Source organism: Typopeltis vanoorti, chromosome 23, assembly GCF_054136105.1.
Source record: "Typopeltis vanoorti isolate ZY-2024b chromosome 23, IOZ_Tvanoo_1.0, whole genome shotgun sequence".
In the NCBI taxonomy this organism is placed as follows: Eukaryota; Metazoa; Arthropoda; class Arachnida; order Uropygi; family Thelyphonidae; genus Typopeltis; species Typopeltis vanoorti.
This window is the reverse complement of record NC_143571.1, coordinates 26,488,563-26,510,129: the sequence shown is the minus strand read 5'-3', so window position 1 is coordinate 26,510,129 and position 21,567 is coordinate 26,488,563. Positions and strand designations below refer to the sequence as shown.

The 21,567-nt window shown below is 35.4% G+C and overlaps 1 protein-coding gene across 1 annotated transcript in view; it reads right to left on the bottom strand.

Moving 5' to 3' along the window:
• The window catches only part of LOC150093705 (NADH dehydrogenase [ubiquinone] 1 beta subcomplex subunit 2, mitochondrial-like), a 33,084-nt gene extending 12,143 nt beyond the window's left edge, over positions 1 to 20,941 (bottom strand). The window contains exons 1-2 of the mRNA XM_090413192.1: positions 20,780 to 20,941; positions 12,511 to 12,634 (exon numbers count right to left, since the gene is read on the bottom strand). Coding sequence (XP_090269318.1) covers positions 12,511 to 12,634; positions 20,780 to 20,859 — 204 coding nt within the window. The 5' untranslated portion in view covers positions 20,860 to 20,941. The remainder of the gene's footprint in view (positions 1 to 12,510; positions 12,635 to 20,779) is intronic.
• Positions 20,942 to 21,567: the final 626 nt, after the last annotated feature.

Genomic DNA, 21,567 nt, shown 5'->3' with positions numbered 1-21,567 from the left:
AATGGCACTAACTAATTGAACCCCCTTCCAACAGAAACTGCTGTATAGACTCAACCAATGTTGCCGGTGCAACATATGGTTTTGCTTGACACCACCCCATCATGAACATGTTAAAACTAAGAAATATATAGTGAATGTGTTTCAGATATTATGGAATTCAGTTGAGGAGAATTAGCATTTCAACTCAACTGTTGGCTTACCTTTGTCTGGTTTGTGCGATCTTTTGTTAATACTGCACCAATCAGATGCACAGCTGCTCTATCTCTACTGGCCTATCATTGCTGTCTGTTTCATGCTCTGCTTTTACTTCTCATTAGTCATTCATGAAGGATTGTTCATTACATATCTCAAGTCTTGTAAATTACTCGGTTTTTGCTTGAAATAATGGAAAAGAAGATGAAGCTATTTGGGTAGATGACCTTGACGATGCACGCAAGGAAACTGTTCTCAATGCCAAAAGTAGTGATAGCGAATAGGAGCTTCTTGGTAAGTCACACCATTTTCAGTTTTTTTCTGAAAACTTTAGTTTCCGAAAATCCCTGCATATATCTCGCACCACGATTTTTTTAGGTTTAATTTTGGGAAAAAAGTGCGAGTTATATTCGAGTAAATACGGTAATTTTTTTAGCTTTCAAATTCTTAACTATGGATCATTGATTAAAGACTGGATTTATAAAATGCACAAAAGAGAGCAATATAGCAAATACAAGTAGCTGAAAGCAACAAGAAAATGTTGATATTGTATCTGGATCAAATGAAATTGATAAAGGTGTGTCGTCTGATATCGCTAGATTACTAACTAGGAAGAAGATAAAAAATCTTCATAAGTATGATATGAATTACTTGAAATGTGGATTTTCATGGACAGGAAATGAAGAGGAACCTATTCAAAATTTTGTTCTATTAAAAATAAATCATATTTTTTGTTTACATGAACATATAAATTTAAAAAAAAATAGACATTTACAATGAAATATACTTTATTTATTATTATTATTTTGATAAGAGGGGTACTTGGTAATAATGAAAATTTAAGAAGGGGGTATCTGAAGTTTGAGAAACACTGATTTACACCATTTCCATATACCACCTATCACCACCACCACTAGTATTTTCACAGACAATCACAAACATCCATGCCCACGGTGGGATTCGAACCTGCAGCCTTTTGGCTGGAGAGCAGATATGCTAATCATTCGGTCAACCAGGCCAATATGTAGTACTAAATGGCAACAAACAATGAATTGTCCTTTTGAATAAATCTGCATATTCTTCTTTTAAGCCATGCCAAAACCCATTTAATGAAACGTCATTAAATTTAACTTTTACTTGGCTGTTTGATGTCAGGTCAATGAGATTTTCATATTCTGAAGTAGATAGTTCCTCTAGTTTTTCTTTAACATTGAAAGGATTGAAAACCCAATAGTTTTTGTCATCTTTTAGCAGATGAAAGTATTCATTTAATCCTACATTCATTGATTTTAGATGACAAATTTCTTTTCGAATTTTCTCATCAGTTTTAGAGTTCAATTCCTGTAAAAAAGTCATTTAAAGTTGGAAATGTATCCAGAGTGATTAGCCATTATGCACTTTGGCACAATGATATATCCAACAGCATATTATATTAGCAGGATTATACTACAAGAAACTGATGAGGGGATCTTGGCATAATGGTGAAGTGAATCTTGCCATTTAAGGATAAGGAAGTTATTTTGCCTTTTTATAAGGCCCCTAATAAGACCTCATTGGTACCTGGATTTTCAGAGGATAAAGAAGCTGTGCAAAGAAGAGTTACAAAGATGATATCAGGATTATGTAATTTGGTATGATGGATGATTATAAGGACAGAGTGCAAGTTTGTGCTATAGACTGGTTAACAGAAGAAAGAGAGATGATATGATAGCGGTCTATAAACTTCTGAATGGTTGTTATAGGATGTTGTATGGCAGGGAGAAAACACAAGGGCATCCATGGAAGTTAACTTTGTTTGCAGTTAAGAAAGGGGTAAGGGCTATATTTTTTTCTCTCACAGAGCAGTGCAGTGAGTGAGTGAAATGGTTTGCCTGTTGAAGTAGTGAGTGGATCTAATGTGAATGAATTTAAGGGAAGCTATGACAGTTGGTTTGGGTGATGTATAGCCTCCTTCAATGGTTCCCTGACTCACTGGGGGTCTCTGATAATAATGTTAATGAATGCAGATGGATATATGTGATAGATGAAGAAGTGATTATTCAACTAACAAGTATCCACATGTTCATGCCGAATTGCATGACTTTACATTTATTGACATTGAACTGACATTCATTTTCCCATGCCCACAATTCCAGCCTATTCAAATCATTCTGCAAGCACTGGATATCAGTAGCATCTCTAATTACATATCTTTGTATCACTAGCAAACAACTGAACATCTCCTGTTAGATCCTTCTGAATGTCACTAATGTATAGAATGAACAAGGTCCAAGGATCGATACCTGGGGTTCACCACTGATTCACACCCAACACATGCCACTTTTTTGATACATTCTTATTACATGACACCTCCAAGGAATCTGTGTGCTCATCACAGGAGGGCACTCTACTCCACACATTTGACTGTCTCTCATACTACATAACTCTCCCACTACACACAACTACCATCAACAACATCTACAGCCCATCATCACCACCAACAGCATTTTTTGTCTGTAAATTGCATGTTTTCTGAAGATGAATTTGTCTGTATACAGGATGAAAAACCCTGCTACTTCCATATGAGATCTGCTAGCTCACACATTCTTCTTCTCACTTCAAATTATTATTCGCCATTATGTTGACATCTATGCCAACCATTCACTTATCCAAGACAAGAGTTTATATTCCAACCTATTCTCCAGTTTATGGAACAGCCTTTCATGTGATATCCTATCAAATGTCTTAGCTCAAAATCCAAAAGTATCAGAGTATATCCATCATTCTCTTTATCCAACTCAGCCGTAACATTATAATGAAATATGAGAAATTGCTAAAACATGATCTCGATTTATAACTTCTCTTGAATTCATTCACACTATCTGCATCCATATAACCTCCATAGGCAAGCCATTTCTATACACTGCAACATGAGAGAAAAATCTAGCTATCACCTTTCTTGACAGATTTCATTCTCAACTGCCAAGAATGCCTGCTCATCCTCTCTCTCTCTACATTCCATAAAATAAAAAATTCCATCTAGGTTCCTTAGACCTATAAACCTACATATCTATTATATGTAGGTTTATAGGTCTACATATAATAGTCTATTATATTACTCCTCTTTCTATCTGCCAGCATCTGATCTCACACACACACACACACACACACACACACACACACACACACACACACACACACACACACACACACACACACACACACACACACACACACAATGTCATGGTGGCTTATTCTTCTTAGATTTCTCCACAATGCAGGAATACTCCAGGATTCTTTTCTTTCACCCACCCTTTTCCTCTTGTATATAAACAACCTGCTCTCACAGATTTCTCATCCTATCTATATCCATTCCTCATTTTCATTCGACAAACTTGTTAGTGCTCAAGTATTAGAATCCTCAAGATCTACCACAACCAGTGACCTGAACTCAGATCTCCTAGATATATCCCAGTGGGACAAGGGATATATATATATATATATATATCTACCGTCCATAAAATGAAAAATTTCATCTAGCTTCCTGTATGACTCTTTCAGAAGTTTATAGGTCTATTATATTACTCCTCTTTCTATCTGCCAGCATCTGGTCACACATTATGTCATGGTGGATGGCTTACTCTTCTTAGATTTCCCCACAAATGCAGGAATACCCCAGAGTTCTTTTCTTTTGCTCACTCTTTTCCTTTTGTATATAAACAACCTGCTTTCACAGAATTCCAATCCTATTTATAGCTTGCTAATGACAGTACACGCCATTCCTCCTTTTCATTTGACAAACTTGTTAGTGCTCAAGTATTAGAATCCTCAAGATCTACCACAACAAGTGACCTAAAAGAAAGAGCTTGCAACTCTCTCCCTTTATGTTGAGTAATGCTGAGATATCCAAACACGATCAGATTTCTCTTCTTGGACTGACTTGCACCTCCGATCTTTCCTGGCAAAGCCACATTTCAACTATAGCTTCTGCAGCTGCCAAAAAATATGATGTACTTTTTCACACAAGACACCACTTCACCTCTTCACAGCTGCTAACTCTATCTTCTTCTTTCACTATGCCTTATCCCATGTTAAACGGGGTCGGCGCATCGATCTTTAACCTTCCTCTTCCAAGTTCTCCGGTCCAGGGCATCCTTCGGACTCCATCCTTTCTCCCTAAGATCCTCTGTCACCCTATCCCTCCACCTGAGCTTGGGCCTGCCTCTTTTCCTCCTTCCCTCCAACTCCATATACTCCACTCGTTTACCAACATACTCCTCACCCTTCCTCTCTACATGTCCAAACCACCTCAGCCTACTTTCTTGTATCTTCTTGCCAATTGGTCCCACCTTAACCGTCCCTCTGATGTGGTCAGAGGGACGGTTAAGTCCTTATCCTTAGTTCCTTATCCTGTCCTCCTTTGTCACACCACTCATCCATCTCAACATCCGCATCTCCGCTACCTCCATCTTCCTCTCCTGTTCTATGCGGAGACGTGGCCTATCTTGGTTATAGGCCACGTCTCTGCACTATGGAGCATTGCCAGCCTCACCACCATCTTATACAGCTTTCCTTTCCTCTTACAACTCACTCTCTTGTCACACAGGACCCTGCTCATCTTCCTCCAATTCATCCAACCGCATGTTATTCGGTGCTGTATTTCCTCATCCAAGTTGCCATTCCTCTCGACAACCAACCCAAGGTACTTGAATTTCTTCCCTGAAATTAGCCTTTCACCCTGGAGTCGTATGGCCATATTCTCGTCACTCCCCGTTGACATATATTCAGTCTTCACCCGGTTAATTCTCATGCCTCTCTCCTCCAATGCCTTTCTCCACTCTTCCAGGGTATTTTCGAGCTTCTCTTGGGATGATTCGCATAGAACAATGTTGTCGGCAAACAGCATGCTCCATGGTGCCTCCTTCTTGACATCCTCCACTAGTACATCCATGACCAGGTCAAAGAGGTAGGAACTCAGAGCCTTGGTGTAGCCCTATGACAATGGGGAACCCTTCTGTCATGCTGGCACTAGACCTAACCTGAGTTTCTGTTCCCTCATACATCTCCTTCACCAACCTCACGTACTTCTCCGACACTCCCTTCTTCCTCATACACCTCCATACCTCTTGCCTGGCCACTCTGTCGTATGCCTTTTCCAGGTCTATAAACACCATGTGCAGATCCACTTGCATCTCTCTATATTTCTCCATCAATCGGTGCAAATATTGCATCCGTTGTCCCTCTTCCTGGCATAAATCCAAACTGCTCCTCACCAATTTTCGTTTCCTGTTGTATCCTTCCTTCAATTACTCTTTCCCATATCTTCAATGTGTGTGACATCAGCTTGATCCCTCTATAGTTGCCACAGTCTCGAACATCTCCTCTTCCTTGTAGATTGGGATGAGAATACTTTTCCTCCATTCCTCTGGTATCTTTTCCTGTTGGGCTATTTTTCTCATCAGATCCCATAACATATCCACGCCCTCACTGCCCAAATCCACACTTCCCCAGGTATCTGGTCTGCCCCCACAGCCTTTCCATTCTTCATTTTTCTTAGCACCCAATCCACTTCCTCTCTACTTATGTCTTGCACCAGTCTCTTATTTGCCTCTCCATCCTCACACCTCTCTCTCGGATTCTCCTCATTTAGTAGTTTACAGAAATATTCTTTCCATCTTTCTCTGATTTTGTCCTCGTCTTGTAATACTACTCCTGAGGCATCCTTTATCTGCTTGACTGATGTTATGTCTTTCAAGGCCTTATATATATATATATATATATATATATATATATCTTTGTATAGAGCTACTAACTCTATACAAAGCCCAAATCCGCCCAGCGAAAATATTCTCTAAGATTGCTCGATTCCACCCAGAAGAGGGCAATCTGGCTAATTAATGATCTCTCTCTCACAAACCCACTTCAATCCCTCTCTCATAGACACTCAGTTTCTGCCTTTTGCCTCTTCTACAGATACTTTCATGGATAGTGCTCTGCTGAATTGGCCACTATAATTCTTCCACGTTCCTCAAAAATCATTAAAACAAGAGCCACTGCTAGCCAACACCCTTTTACAGTCCATCTTATAATTCACTGAACCAACTTCACTGTCTGCTCTTTTATTCCATCTACTTTTATCCTTTGGAAGTCTCCCTCACTCTGCCTTCCCCAAAGATTATAACCCTCAGCTATTCAAGAAAAATGTGAACAGACACCTCCTTTCTTCTATTCCTCTTGCCCAAACATGGTACTAGTGTGATATAGGTCTTGTGGCCTTTTGTGTATGGACCAGATATTAAAAAAAAAAAAATAAATTGCAATCCACAAATTCTCAATCTCTCCAATAACAGTACCAATATCACCTTTAACCACTAATCCATATTTTGATCCATAAGCAAAATCTACTTTGCACTCTGTCCACTATATCTACATCACCTTGGAAATCAGGAAACCAAATAAGTTCATATCAAAACCTTGTGAAGAGGCAAAACTACTTTCTTATCCATACATATCATTGTTCGTATCAGCACTGCAATTATCCTATGTCCTTTGAACTTTCATACTACTAAACTGAACTATTAAACTACTAAAACTTCAAGATTCCTAACCTGGGTCAACTTCTTCTAGCATTATCCCACCAATGCAATACCAAATTGCACAAATTTACATTTACTAACGTTGATCTGACAACAATTTTTGCATACCCACAATTCCAGCCAATTCAGATCATTCTGCAATATATGCCAGTTATATTTCTGATTATTCTGTGTAATCTCAAATTTAAATGACACATTTTGGAAATTGTGAGGACAACACAACAAATTCTGGAAATGATGCAAGAAGTAAAGAGATTCAGGTTTCATTGTACAATGTGTATTGACTGACTAGGCTCTTTAATTTAAGTCTCAGCTCTAGTAGAGTTCCAAGGGGGTAGAAAGAGGACAAAATAATTCTCTTGCATAAGGGAGATCCATAAGCAGGTTACTCACTCAAACATGACCTACCCTTAGTAAACTCATGCCATTCATTGTAAAGTAGATTCTATGTAACCCATTTCAGTTTGTGATCTCTTACCAACTTTTCCAAAATCTTCATAAACACTCCAGAGATGCTGAGTTAACCACAACGGTATCTGCAACATCCTTGTGCAATGGAATTATCATACATTTTTGCCATTCATATGGAATCTTCCCTGTTCTGATGTTCTGAGACTCAAATTATATAGGTCAAAGGAACAGCCAGTTCAGCAAATATGAAGGTGTAAACGTTTTACAGTGGTGGTACTACATAATTCACATAGCCTGGTCAGATCAAATTCTGGATGAGTGGAGTAGTTCTCATGGTACCAATCTATAAAAAGGGAAATAAAACTGAATATGAGAATTGCAGAGTAATTTCCCTATCGAATGTTCCAGGTAAGATTTATGCAAGCATACTTGAAAAGAGACTTGGAAAAACTGTGGAAGGAAAACTTGGAGAAGAAGCTATATTTAGGCCATAAATTTGTCATGATAAGTCACTTGAGGAAATCATAAAAATATAACAAGGATCTGTATAAGTTTTTTAGATCTGAAAAAAGGCATATGACAAATTAGTGATAGAAGCTGTTCAAAATGCTACAATAATACAATAGTGTAAATAGGCTATTATATTGAGCAATACATAACATATATATCTGAGTAGATATCAGCAGTTAAAACTGAAGGAGGTACAGGAAGATGTTTGTTCGTTGTGAAACAAAGAGCACACAGTATCTTTATTCATTATGAAATATAATTATTTCATTCATTATGAAAGGAACATGGCATTAAATCCAATCAAAACTGGAAATATTCAACTGAGCTCTTTATGCAAATATTATACTCTTAAATAGATCCATTACAATTCTGCATATAACTGCCATAATAAATTTGGTATGAAATAAGCAATAAAAACACAAAGACTATGAAAATAAGCAGGAAAATCTGAACCAGGAATCAATAAAAGTAAACTAATTTTAGCTGTAAGCACAATTTTTAGTGAAGATGGCAAAATTAAAAATGAGAACAGACAGAATTAGCAAACCTGATGGTAGGGAATCAATAAATTTATATGAAATAGGAAAGAAATTAGGTAAGATACTAAAATATCTATATACACCCTCTGTCCAAAAAGAAACCGAACTTTTGAATTAGGTAAGATACTAAAATAAAATGCAGGCCAATTATAATTATTCAAATCATTTATTTCGATCAATATACTCAGCTTCAATAAAGCATTTGGCACGGTCAATTAATTTATTAAGTGAGTTTTTATATCAGTTTTTGGGAAACTGTTGAGGGTTGTGGTTACTGCCACTTGAAAGTTTTCAATGATGTCGTATCACTTTCCTTTCATCGGCAAATGAAGTTGGGAGAAGAGAAGAAGTCACAGGGTGCTAAATCAGGCGAACACGGCAAGTGATCTAACACACAAACTTGGTTTTTGCTCAAAAACTGTCTCATAATGTTCAAAAAATGAGATGCTGCATTATCGTGCAAAAGTGACCAGCTGCCTGCATCACGATATTCAAGCCGCACACGACGAATTCTCGCTATTAATCGCTTCAAAACTTCAAGATAAAACTCACCATTAACCGTTTGGCTAGGTGGAACTAATTTTTTGTGGATAATGCCTTGGAGTCGGAGAAACAAATCAGCATTGTCTTTACTTTTGACTTCTCCAAGAGACTTTTTTTCGATGCCCCTCTTCTGGTGGTCTCCACTTAGCACTCTGTTTCAGACTCATACTCAAAACACTACGTTTCATCACCAGTAACAATCGTTTCAAAGAAGTTTGAGTCGTTACGATTGGTTTTAATGAGATCCTTGCAGTGTTCAATTCGATACATTTTTTGGTCATTGGTTAACTTGTGGGGAACAAATCGCAAATTCAATTTACGAAGGCCCAAACTCTCAGTCAAAATGTTGTGCACAGTTGATTTTGGAATCCCCAATTCATCTTCAATCAATCTCACAGACAATTTTGGGTTTTCTTTGATGAAATCACGCACTTTTTTATGTTAACTTCGCTCAGTCCAGTTTTTGGATGCCCCGGCTTTTTGTTGTCTTCAAACATCTCACGACCACTTTGAAATCACTCGTAAACTTGAGTACAGGATAAGCATTCATCACTGTATGCTTTTTGAAGCATATGATGCATTTCGGTAAAACTTTTACCAAGTTTAACACAAAAGTCAATCGCAGCTCTCTGAAATCATTTTCTGACGTTCATCAAAACACACTGTCACTCTTGACACTATAACTCAGCTTCTAATGAAACAAATGTCATAAACAGTTAACACAACACTAATGAAGGTTGGCACATTCGACAACAAAAATATACAACAGGTGGCGCCACTAGTTTCTTCTATTTTCGAAAAGTTCGGGTCTTTTTTGGACAGAGGATGTACAAGATGGTGCTCAAACCCATTTTAAGTTATGAATCTGAAAGTTGAGTTACAAATAAAACTTTTGATTAAAGTTGGAAGTACAGATATATTTATTTAAGAACTTGATATTGTTAGCATTCTGGAATGTGTGAGCAGAGTTAATCTCAGGTGGCATGTTCACTTAAACAGAATGGGAGAGGAATGATTAGCAAAACAGTACTGATGCCAGGAAAAAATACCCAGTGTAAGACCAAGATCTAAGTAGATTGATGTAGTTAGAAGTGCATTATATGATCAAAGTCTAAGATCTAACAATATCGAAGTTCTGATAGATAACAGACTAATCTGGAGGAAAAATGTCAACAGAAAGTTAATGACAATGTAAGCTTTGTATGTTTTGCTATCATAATCATCATCATACGTATCAAGGATTTAGGCCTAGCATGGCCTGTTCCAGACTTAGAAGTCATCGGTGAATCGTTTAAGAGGACGTCCTGGTTTTCTTTTTCCTAATGGCTTGTACTTTAAGGCTTGTTTTGGTAATCTTTCTGTTTTCATGCTTTGAACGTGTTTCATCCATTTATGTTTATATTTTTTAATTTTTTCTATTACTGGTTCTTGGTTTAATTCTTTCATAATATCTTCATTTCTTTTGTGATCAAATAGGGTATACTTTGCAGTTTTTCTCATAAACTTCATTTCTGCTGTTATTAATCTTTGTTTGTCTTTTTGTTTTATTGTCCAGATTTCACTTCCATACATTAAGACTGGTAAGGCTAATGTATTGTATACTTTTAGCCTGGTTTGTGTTTGAACTAGGTTTGGTTTAAATATAGAGTTAATTACACCTGTTATTTTTAAATATTTTGCAATTTTTACGTTTATATCTTTTTCATTTTCATATGTGATCATACATCCTAGGTAGTTAAATGAATTCACCTGTTCTAAGATCTTGTTATCTATTACTATTTTAGTTCTTGCTGGATCTTGTCCTTTAAAGGCCATAGTTTTTGATTTTTCCATTGATATTATCATACCATAATCTTTGGATATCTCGTTTAGATTTAAACAGCTTTCTGTAAGTTATCTTCAGAATTTGTAATTATTATTTGGTCGTCTACAAAGAGGAGAGTGTTTAAGTTAACTCTAGGTGAAAGTTTAATTCCTTGATGTAAATTTTTACTCCATTTTATTATTATTTCGTTTAAGTAGATATTAAAAAGAGTTGCTGAGAGGGGACATCCCTGTCGGACCCCTTGGTTTATCTCTCTTGTATATGATAGCTCGTGATTTAATCTTATTTGTATTTGATTATTTTCATATATACTTGTGATAGCTTTTAGGATATTATTTGGTATTTGTCTTTCTTTTAATATGTTAAATAATATGTTTCTTTTGACTTTGTCAAATGCTTTTTCAAAGTCAATAAATGCAATATGTGTGTCTAAATTATATTCTCTTCTTTTCTCTATTATTAATTTTCGGCAAAAGGCTGGGTCTATACATGATCGTCCTTTTCTAAATCCATTCTGTACCTCTAGAATAAAGTTTTCTGAATATTTCATTAGTTTGTTATTTAAGATTCTGCTATATATTTTGTAACAGGAATTTAGTATACTGATACCTCTATAGTTTTTAGGGTCATCTCTATTACCTTTCTTAAAGATAGGAATCACAATTGCTTTTTTCCATTCTATTGGGGGGATACCAGTTGAGTAAATTTTATTTAAAAATGATAAGTCTTTCTTTGAATCTTGTTCCTGCGTATTTATATAGTTCTGAACCTAGCTTATCTTCTCCAGGTGATTTTCCGTTTCTTGTTTCTTTCAGGCTGATTTCTAATTCCTCTTCAGTTATTTCCTTTTCATTTTCATTAATTGTTTGCCAGTTGTCTTTTTTAAAATATTTGTCTGTCCACAGTTCTGTGTAGTAATTTAGAAATTCTTCTAATTTCAATTCAGTGTTTAATTTTATGTTTTCTTTGGTATCTGCATTTAGGTGTTTCAAAATCTTATATACATTGGGTCTTATTTTATATAAATCATGTTCTAAATTAGAAACAAATTTATTCCATGATTCTCTATGTCTTTTTCTGACTTCTCTTTTAGCTATGGCTCTTATTCTTTTATATTCTATTTCATCTTCTAATCTTTTGCTGCTTAACCATTTGTGATAGGCTTCTTTTTTCTTTTTAATTATTTCTTTGATTGTATCATCCCAGATCTTCAGTTTTTTCTTTTATTGAATTTTTTGGTCTTTCCTAAGCTTTCATTTGCTGCTGCATTTAGTATCGTTTTTATATTAAGCCATTCTATTTCTATTTCTTCATTTTGTTTTATTTTATCTAGATATTGGTTAATTCTTTGCTCATATAGCCATTGTACATTTGTGTCATTCAATAGTCTAGTTTTATAAACAAATGTTTCAATTTTTCTTTCTGTTCTTGTTACTTGTAGCCATTTAGGTGGTAATCTTAATTTTATTTTAACAAGGAAGTGGTCACTGCTTATTTCATATCCTCTGTGAACTCTAACATCTAGTGAAAATTTTGATGTCTTTTCATTTAATATGAAGTAGTCTAATATTGATTTCTATCCTCTTGCTGCCCAAGTATATTTATGTATGTCTTTATGTTTATAGAAGGAATTCATTATTTTTAGGTTATTATAAACTACAAAGTCAATCAATTTTTTACCATTTCTGTTTAGAGTGTGTTCTCCGTGTATTCCTATATTATTATTAATTTTCGTGTTTCCAATTCTTCTATCATAATATCCTGCATATATACCCAGAGGGTACATATCAGGAATATGGTGACATTAACTATCACAGAGAATACTGTTGTTATCAACCAGTTCTGAGAGAACAACAAAATAAAAACATAAGAGCTTTGCATTTTAATTAAGTCTCTACTGAACAAAACTACTTACAGCAATATGATCCCACTGGTACCAAAAATGAGTTAAAACCCACCATGACATGAAGGCACCCATTATTTCTGCTATAATAACAAAACGCTTCTCAGGTGGTGCTGGCAGCGTACGATAAGTCCATCTGTAAAAAGATTAATTATTTCTACAAAAACAGTACAGTACACAAAGGCAAACTTAATTAATTATTAAACTTATTAAATCTGAAAGATGGGCTGCTGCAAAATTTTTTGAACTTCTGCTTGATTCAGTATTTACATTAGCAAGCACAAATTTTCAAAAGTACAAAGTTCCAAATCCAGAGTGTTTGATGATATGCAGCTTCATCCACTTAATTGATTTTTCTGGCCTTTGCATAATATTTAAATAAGCAAAAATAAAGGAATATAGTGAAAATTATCTCACATGAATGCATTACTGAACTTAGTATATAATAAAATAGAGGAAAAACAGAAGAAAGCTTTATTTACTAACTGAAAGAGGCTCTTTGAAGGAGAAAAGAGAAAAAGCATTATAAGAATTAATCATATTGATTTTCTCTGTTATCTTTTTGTTTTATGATTATTCCAACAATATAAGTATTTTTTTTTTTTTCTGGCTTAGGCATAATAAACTTATATTGTGAAACTTTTAAAAAAGACTGTACCATTTTTTTTTTTTTTTTGCCAGTTGACTATTATTTGTCAAAAGACACTTGCACCCTTCCTCATGCCTTTATTACAGTCATCCTTTAATTTCTAAATTAATGATTTTATCCACTTTACAAGACAGGTTTTTGGCATATACTAGCAGTTCAAGTTAATTTTGTTTTGGGTGAAAATGTTCAATATCATGATTAATTAATTCTTTTTGAATATCTTTAAAGGTATCAATGATATATCATCGAAGCATTTTTCAAAATTTTAAACTTTGGTAAATCAAATAAAATCACTAGTACCAATAATCAAAAGAATGCCAATTTAAGTGGCGATTCCATCATGCATTAAAAGTTATAACTTCCTTGCTATGCTGAATGCATACAGCATCCACCATGAGGAATTCTTAAACCAAAAAAATACATATTGAAGCGTGTTATAAAATTGATTCTTATAACACACTTCAATATGTAGTTTTTTGGTTTAAGATTTCTGCAAATGAGGAACAGTTTGGCAGCAAAAAGTGCAATATCATGCAATGTTTCAACTTCAGGATGGAGCAAAACATTTATCCAGTAAAACTTTACATTGCAGTCTTCTGCAAGATCAGAGTATGCAATTGGGCATGTAATTCAGTAATGTGAGGAGTGGCTATACATATCTGGAGATGTCTTGAGTTATATTGACAAGTTGTGGTAGTTTGTATACGTTTGTTGCTTTCAGCAAAAAAAATGAGTAAACATAATTTAGAACAGCATTAACATCAAATTTTGTGCAGAGATAGGCAAAACTCAAGTGAAGGCCTATACATGTTAGTAAGAGTTGTTTATTATTATTATTATTTCAGGCGACTCCAGGAGTCCTTGGACTCATCGAGAGAGGCCCTAAACATCATGTCCACACAACTATGCGATTACATTCTCACAGTATCTATCATACCTTGCCTTGAACTCGTTCACCGTCATAAAACCCACAACAGACTCTGGCAGCTTATTCCACTCATTTACCACTCTAAAAGTAAAGAACCCAGCTCTAACACCCCTGCTAACCACACTCTTGCCCAGCTTCCATAGGTGTCCCCTAGTTCTCCCACCACCAGTTTATGGTGACAATGCTGTGAAAAAGTCTTGTGTATTTCAGTGGTATAAGAAGTTTAAAGAATAAATCAATACATAGGTTGTGCAGAAGAAATGATGTAGGTTTCGCAGAAAGAATGATGTACGATTTGTTGATCTGTGGTCTGGAAATAAGCATTTATACAATACTGATGGACTGCATCTAAATAGTTTTGGTGTTAGGTGTCTGGAGAAAGCTTTCTTCACCAAGCATGCTGAAGTGCAAATTCAGAAAACTTAAGCAATTAGGGTAGAAATGAGTTTGTGTGAAGGCACCCATAAGGTGAGTGAGTATGAGAATGACCAAGTGTGGAATCTAGTCTCTCAAGCAAAAATATAGAGCAGGGTAGTCGATTCAAGAAGTAAAGCTGGGTTTACTAATGCCAGAAGTATTAGGAACAAGAGGGAGGAGTTTTGGGCATTGGTTAGTGCAACCTTGCCAAAAGTGATAAGTATTAGTGAGATTTAGCTAATGGAAGATGATGTAGTTACAGGGATTGAATGTGATGGGTTTAGTATTTTCAGGGAAGAGAGGATGGGGGGAGAGTACTGCTGAAAAGAAATAGGAGACAGGTGGGTAGTAGCTATTCATCTGAAACAAACTGGTGTGAGATTAAGGCCAGTAAGACAAAATATATAGTCGATTGTTGCTATAGACCAGGAGGTTCCACAGATGATCTGGAAGCCATGTATTACCAAATTAGTACAATGAGGACAGGTTGGGTGATTATTATGGAGGACTTCAACTATGGAGGTACAGACTAAAAGAAAGAAAGATCACATAACAGGAAGGAAATAGAATTTATACACCTGCTAAAAGATAATTACTTAAGGCAGCATGTGATGAAGGAGACTAGAGGTGTGAGATTATTGGATCTGGCCACTGGATCAGAAGAGCTATCCATAACCAAGTTGATCACCATGCCTCTGAATGGTGAAAGTGACCATGCAGTCTTGACTTGGTCATATTGTAAAACATGAGGGATATTCTGTCAAGAAGGGGTATAGGTGGAACTAAAAAGCAGGTGATTATGGCAAGCTTAGTAGGAAATTTAAATCTGTGCCATGGAATAAAACACTGCAAGGGAAGAATGTTAGTAGTGCATGGGAGATAGATAAGGGGCATCTAGAGGAAGCACTATTAAACTATATATCTAACGTAGGGTGAGATGATCAGGTATAATCAATATTCTGTCAAGAATGCTGTATATGGAACTAAAAAGAATAAGCTATAGAAGAAATGCTGTTGAGGGTATATAAGAAGAAAGATGGCCAACAAACTCATGAACATTACAAGCTCAGTAACAGCTCAGGCAAGAAAGGTGACCAGCATGGTAAGGAAAGTATATTCAGATTATGAGAAAAATCTAGCTGAGCAGGCCAGAGGAAATCCCAAAGAGTTCTTTTGTGATGTGGTAAGTAAGAAAAAGAATGACTATGAAAGATTAATCTTAATGAGTGCCGATGGTGAAGAGGTGACAGAGGCAGATAAAATAGTTGAGTTACCGAGTGACCACTTTGCAAATGTATATCATCCAAGTGAGGTTACTGCCATCAGAGACTGATGTAGGAAGAGAGTTGGGCAGGTGTATTGGAGGTTCTTAGGATATTGCGGAATCTCAATGTAAATACAACTTGGAATCAGATGTGATATCAGCTCGGGTTCTATAAGAATGTGCAAGAACTGGCAATGCCTCTAACTAGGCTCTTTAAGTATGAGCTCTGGTAGAGTTCCAAGGGAGTGAAAAGTGGTAAGAATACTGGAAAAACTGGTCAAAAAGAGAATTCAAGAATAAATAGATAAGAATGTGATACTATAGGAGGGACAACATAGCTTTGGTAAATGGTCAGTGATGCCTTAGTAATTTACTAACTTTCTATAATAGAATAACAGCTGAATTAGATAAAGGAAATGGCTAAGGCATTTGACAGAATACCACATGGAACTCTATTATGCAAATTAGAATTTGTGTAATAGTGCAATAAGAACAAATGAGGATGGATATGACACTGGTTATGTGGATAAGCGGGTGGCTGCTGGACAGATATCAGAAAGTGGTATATTGAGAGACAGAATCAAGGCAAAAATAGGTGACTAGTGGTGTTCTGTAAGGTTCAATGCTGGGCACTGAACAAATTTATGTATAAAATAAACAGTGAACTGTTTAATTTATACATAAATGATATAGGAAATAACCCAAAAGCATATATATTTAGTTGTTTGCTATTTATGCAAAATTAGGTAGAGTAATAGTTAATCAAGACAATGTGGTGAGCTTGCAGGATTATTTAAATAGGCTGTCAGTATGGGCAAAAGATAAGGTGTCAGCTTAATGTGAAGCAACGTAAAGTTATGCATTTTGGGACAAATAAATTACAAGCTGTGTACCACATTGATGGAACTGTACTCCAGGAAACAGATGATGATAGAGATTTAGGGGTGGCATTAGACAGAGATTAAAGTTTAGAGAATATATTGCTAAGGTTGCTAAAGTAGCTCATAAGATTACTTGGCTATTGAAGAACACACTAACATGTAGAGATAAGTTGTTATTCTACTTTATATGGCCTTGATGCATCTACATCTGGATTTTTGCTCAGGTGAAATCTCCTTGGTTTCTCGGGGATGAGAAAGCAGTGAAGAACAGAGGCGAGTGATCTGTGGATGTGTGGATGTGTTCCCTATAAGGATAGATTGAGGATGTGTGGATTGCAGAAGTTGGTTGACAGGAGAAAAAGAGGGGATATGATAGAAACAATTAAGTTACTTAAAGGGTTTTATAGGATTGATACAGGGAATTTATTTGAGAACTTGGCTAGAGGGGCCAGAACAAGAGGTCATCCCTGCTAGTTGAATACAGTAATCCCTCGATTAGTGCGCCATTTTTTTTCGATACCCAAATTCGATTAGTGCGCCTCTAAAATTGGATTAGTGCACTTATATACATCTTAAAAATAAATGTTACAGATTTTAAAAATTTTCTATCTATACATTTTTATGGCTAACTATTTTAAAAAATCACTCACCAGAATGAAATAATTTAGTTACCGATTTAAAACATTTTATAAAAGTTATTTTTAATGGCATACTACACTACTTCCATGTATACTATGTTCCAAATTTTTACTGCCAAAATTTATGTCGTCTACTATAGTATGCTCGACACTTCTGTGCATGTCACAAAAAGGAGAATCCATTCCGATAATAAGGTAATCAATCCATCTTCTGGGATGAGTTGTTTATTATTACATGTCGGAAAATTAACTTCTTTTATGATCACTGTAGTTTTTAAAGTGGTAACTATTTTGCTTGTATAACAGTTGGGAAATTTTATATATAAAGCACGTGATTTCACGAGTTGGCGATCAATTCGTATGTCTTTCATTTCTTTCTCCCCTTCAGTGATAACTTTCCACGAGTTAATTAAATCTCATTCTGAAGAATTGAGTGATTCTGACCTGCTAAATTTAGATGCACAGTGGAAAGATCCCAAAGAATATGAAGAAAATTTAACCACTGATAAGCAGCCAAAAGAGATTTCACAGAAACAATTTGAAAATATTTTTTGTACAATCGAAGTTTTTAAGAAGCAATGCTTAGAGGTCAACCCTGATGAAGAGAGAAGCAGCAAAATTTGCAGAAGAGTAGAAGAGGCAATAGGGCTATACCGTCGGTTGTATGAAAAAAAGAAACAAAATGCTCACCAAACTACGTTAGCTCAATTCTTTGTTAAGAAGTAGAATAAAATTTATATTCTGAATATGTTTTATTGTCTTTCAGCTTCATGGTTTTCCTTTAACTAGGCCCTGAGACATACCTTAATTCTTTTATAAAAAAATTAAGGTTCAAGAAAGAAATTTGTGGAACGAATTATACTTTTTCCCATAGGTTATTGTATTCGATTAGTGCGTTTTCGATTAATGCGCCTGTTTTAAAGAATGCATTAGGCACACTCAAGGGATTGCTGTAAAGGTGTGGTTAATAGGGGCATGAAAATAGATTTTTTTGCTTGGAGAGTTGTAAATGAGTGGAATGGGTTGACAGTCAGCTGTGAGTGCTTTGACTATTAATGGGCTCAAGAAGAGGTATGATAGATTGTGTAGATGGTTTGGATCTACAATGTTAGTCTTCAGACTCCATGGTTTCCTTGCAATAATAATAGAGAGACAGGAAGATGGCAAAAGAACTGGGCAACCAAAATGCTCATCCAACACATCTAAAAGAGTGCAATTATTCTGTTTTTTTTTTTTTGGTTATTACTGGTAAAGAAACCTGATACTTTCAGTACAACCCTGAAACAAAATACTAAAGCATGCAACAGAAAACATTGTCACAAAACCAAATGAGTTGTGAATTTCACAATCGCAGATCAAAATGCTTTTTTGTTCTTTTTTTAATCATAAGGGACATAGTTCAGTTTGAATTCATTGAATAAGGACAAACAGCTTACCCATATTGTTATTTAGAAGTGTTGGCAAGGTTACATGAAGCTATTCATAAGATGAGATGTGATCTTTGGTCAAACAACTGATTGGCCATCATAATAATGTCCCTGCACAAAATGAAATAGCTTTCCATGAGTTTCTGGCTAACAATCAATCATTTAACTTGTAAACAAGTGGAATGGTCTCTGGATCTGGATTAACAACCCCCTAGTGCTAAACAAGCAATAGGAGGGCCTCATGAGAAAAAAAATGACCATCCTGTGTATTCACCACACTTAGCCCTTATGGCTGTTGCAAACCTGAAAAATCCCTTGAAAGAACACAGATTTTGTTATGTTCAATGTCATGTAGTGATAGTAATGAAAAAAAAATAAAACATTCCAGAAATGTTTTGAACGGCAGCAGCATCATATAACGAAGTACGCTGCACAAGAGGGGATTACTTTGATAGTGACAGTAGCCACTACTAGTGTATGGATAAACAAATAGTTTTTGTGTGTGCATTCTGGGAAATTATCACACTTGATAAAATGATTCAAGATAACTACTTTAGTTATCCAAGTACTTTATTTCCTTAAAAATGAAGCTGGACACACTTCAGTGACTTTTTATTTTTATTTTTATGGGAATACCATCCACTTACAAAAGGTAAACCTATCAGACTTCCACTCATGAAAGGTGGGTCTGGTAACCAAATATAGCACTTTTTTCAAGCCATTTTAGGTCTCCAATAAACATGAAAGACAGTGAATCAAATAATCTGAATTTGTGATTTTTATATTTGAATAACTAAGCACAGCTGGCATGTTTTTTTTTTTTTTTTTTTTTTTTTTCCATGAGTTTGTCCTATTGCTTGTTTATCACTATCTGTGGGGTTGGTTTCGAGATCCAAAGACCAAATGTGATACTTTTTTTTTAATCCACTTAAAGTCAGTAATAAACGGTGATGGGTCTTGCATTACATAATAAAAGTAGTTTACCTAATCAAGTAATTGTGATTTCCAGTTACATTTAAACAATAAGCACAATTAGCCTTTTTTTTTTTTTTTTTTCAACTCACGAAAGGTTAGAAATCTATCATGCATTTTAAGTAATGTGAGTAGGCTAAGATTAGATAATCAATGATTTCTTTTTAGCCTAGAGAACTAACATAGTATTTTTTTTTTTTTTTCAAGCTGCTTCAAATCCAATAAACAGGGTGATTTGATTAACAGTGGGTACTGATCATACCAAGATCATATCTTCTGTTTGCTTTACACATAATGAATTATATATTTAGTTTAATCTTTTATCCAAGTGTAAGCAAACAAAGTTTGCACCTGACTGTGTTCAACCTTTGTATTTCTCCCGGATCTGGCTCCCAATGAAGAGACCTCAATAAAGGTCAAAACCGGTCTGGGTGGTGGCCCCCTCCCATTATGTATTGCATCATACATGTCTGAAAGAAGGTGTGCTTTGCATTATGGGATACATATTAAGGCAAGTGATATGAAGTCATTAGCCTCTATATATAAGTAGCTCAGACGTGAATGTTTAATGTGCAAAACTTTGTTTTGCTTACTTGAGAAAAGGATTAAAACCAAGTATATAAAATGTCCTGGTATCTTTAACGTATATTACACCCAAGGTAAAAAACTTTCTCTCTCTCTCTCTCTCTCTATATATATATATACATCTATCTATATTCGAACCTGCAGCCAAGAGGCTGCAGTTTCGAATCCCGCGTAGGCAATGTTTGTGATTCTCTTCCACCTTCATACATACATTCATTCACCCAAGTATAGATACACTCTCCCAACATGGATTGCATCACCATGGGAGTAGCAGATCTAAATTCGGTGATGCTAAAACTCGCCTTCTTGTCGGGGGATTTCAGAACAGGGTGTATCATTTTAAAGTAGTCCATTCAGGAGATTCATTACTTTAAAATGGTTTAGTTATATACATTACCTTAAAACACCAGGCTACACTCATTATTAAAATAACCATTAAATTAATAGTTGTTAAAACCGACTATTAATTTAGTTTTGATACTTTATAAGACATCAGAATTTTTAGTTTTAAAATACATACACATGTCCGAATCTTTTATTAATTGCAAGTGTCGGTCGGACACTTCGACTCACTACATTTTTGATCGTGGTTGCAATCATGAATTCAACGTATTATGATCTAAAAAACTTTAAACAAATCAAATGTAATGTAATGAATCGCAAAACTACTTCTCTCTCTCTCTCCAATAACTTTACTTTTTAGCCGCTACTGCAATATATCTTTTAGCCAAATCTAATGAAAAGTAGCCAGGAAACCGCCTCACTTCTACACAGTACACATATTCACAAAATCGGTATCCAAAGTTTGTCACAAGTTTTCAAAATTCAGGCGTGTCTCATCCACTTAAACAGAATTATTTAAGGACGTTTCTTCAGGATATCCAGAAAACACAACTGTTGTTTTCTCTAAAAAGAAAAGTCTAGTTCCTCTGGGTTTATAAGTAGCAAACTTGGAAAAATTCACCTTAGAAGAATATGGTACACGGTAATATATTCATCTAAGTACCTACTCTGTTATCAGTGAAAAATAATGTTTACTTAGAAAATCTCGGTTTATACATAGACAACCACTTTAAATGGGCTAAACATATACAATACCTTCACAACAATCTGCACATAACTGCAAAACTCTACCATGCAAAAGATATAATGCCAACCAAAGTTAAAAACAAAACAAAACACCCATATATCACGGAATTTGTGAAATAATACCAAGGGCAGGGTATAAGTGTCTATGCAAACATAACAAACAGTCACTTATCAAATTCACCAAAAATCGTTTCAATGGTGCTTTGGAGACCCAATACA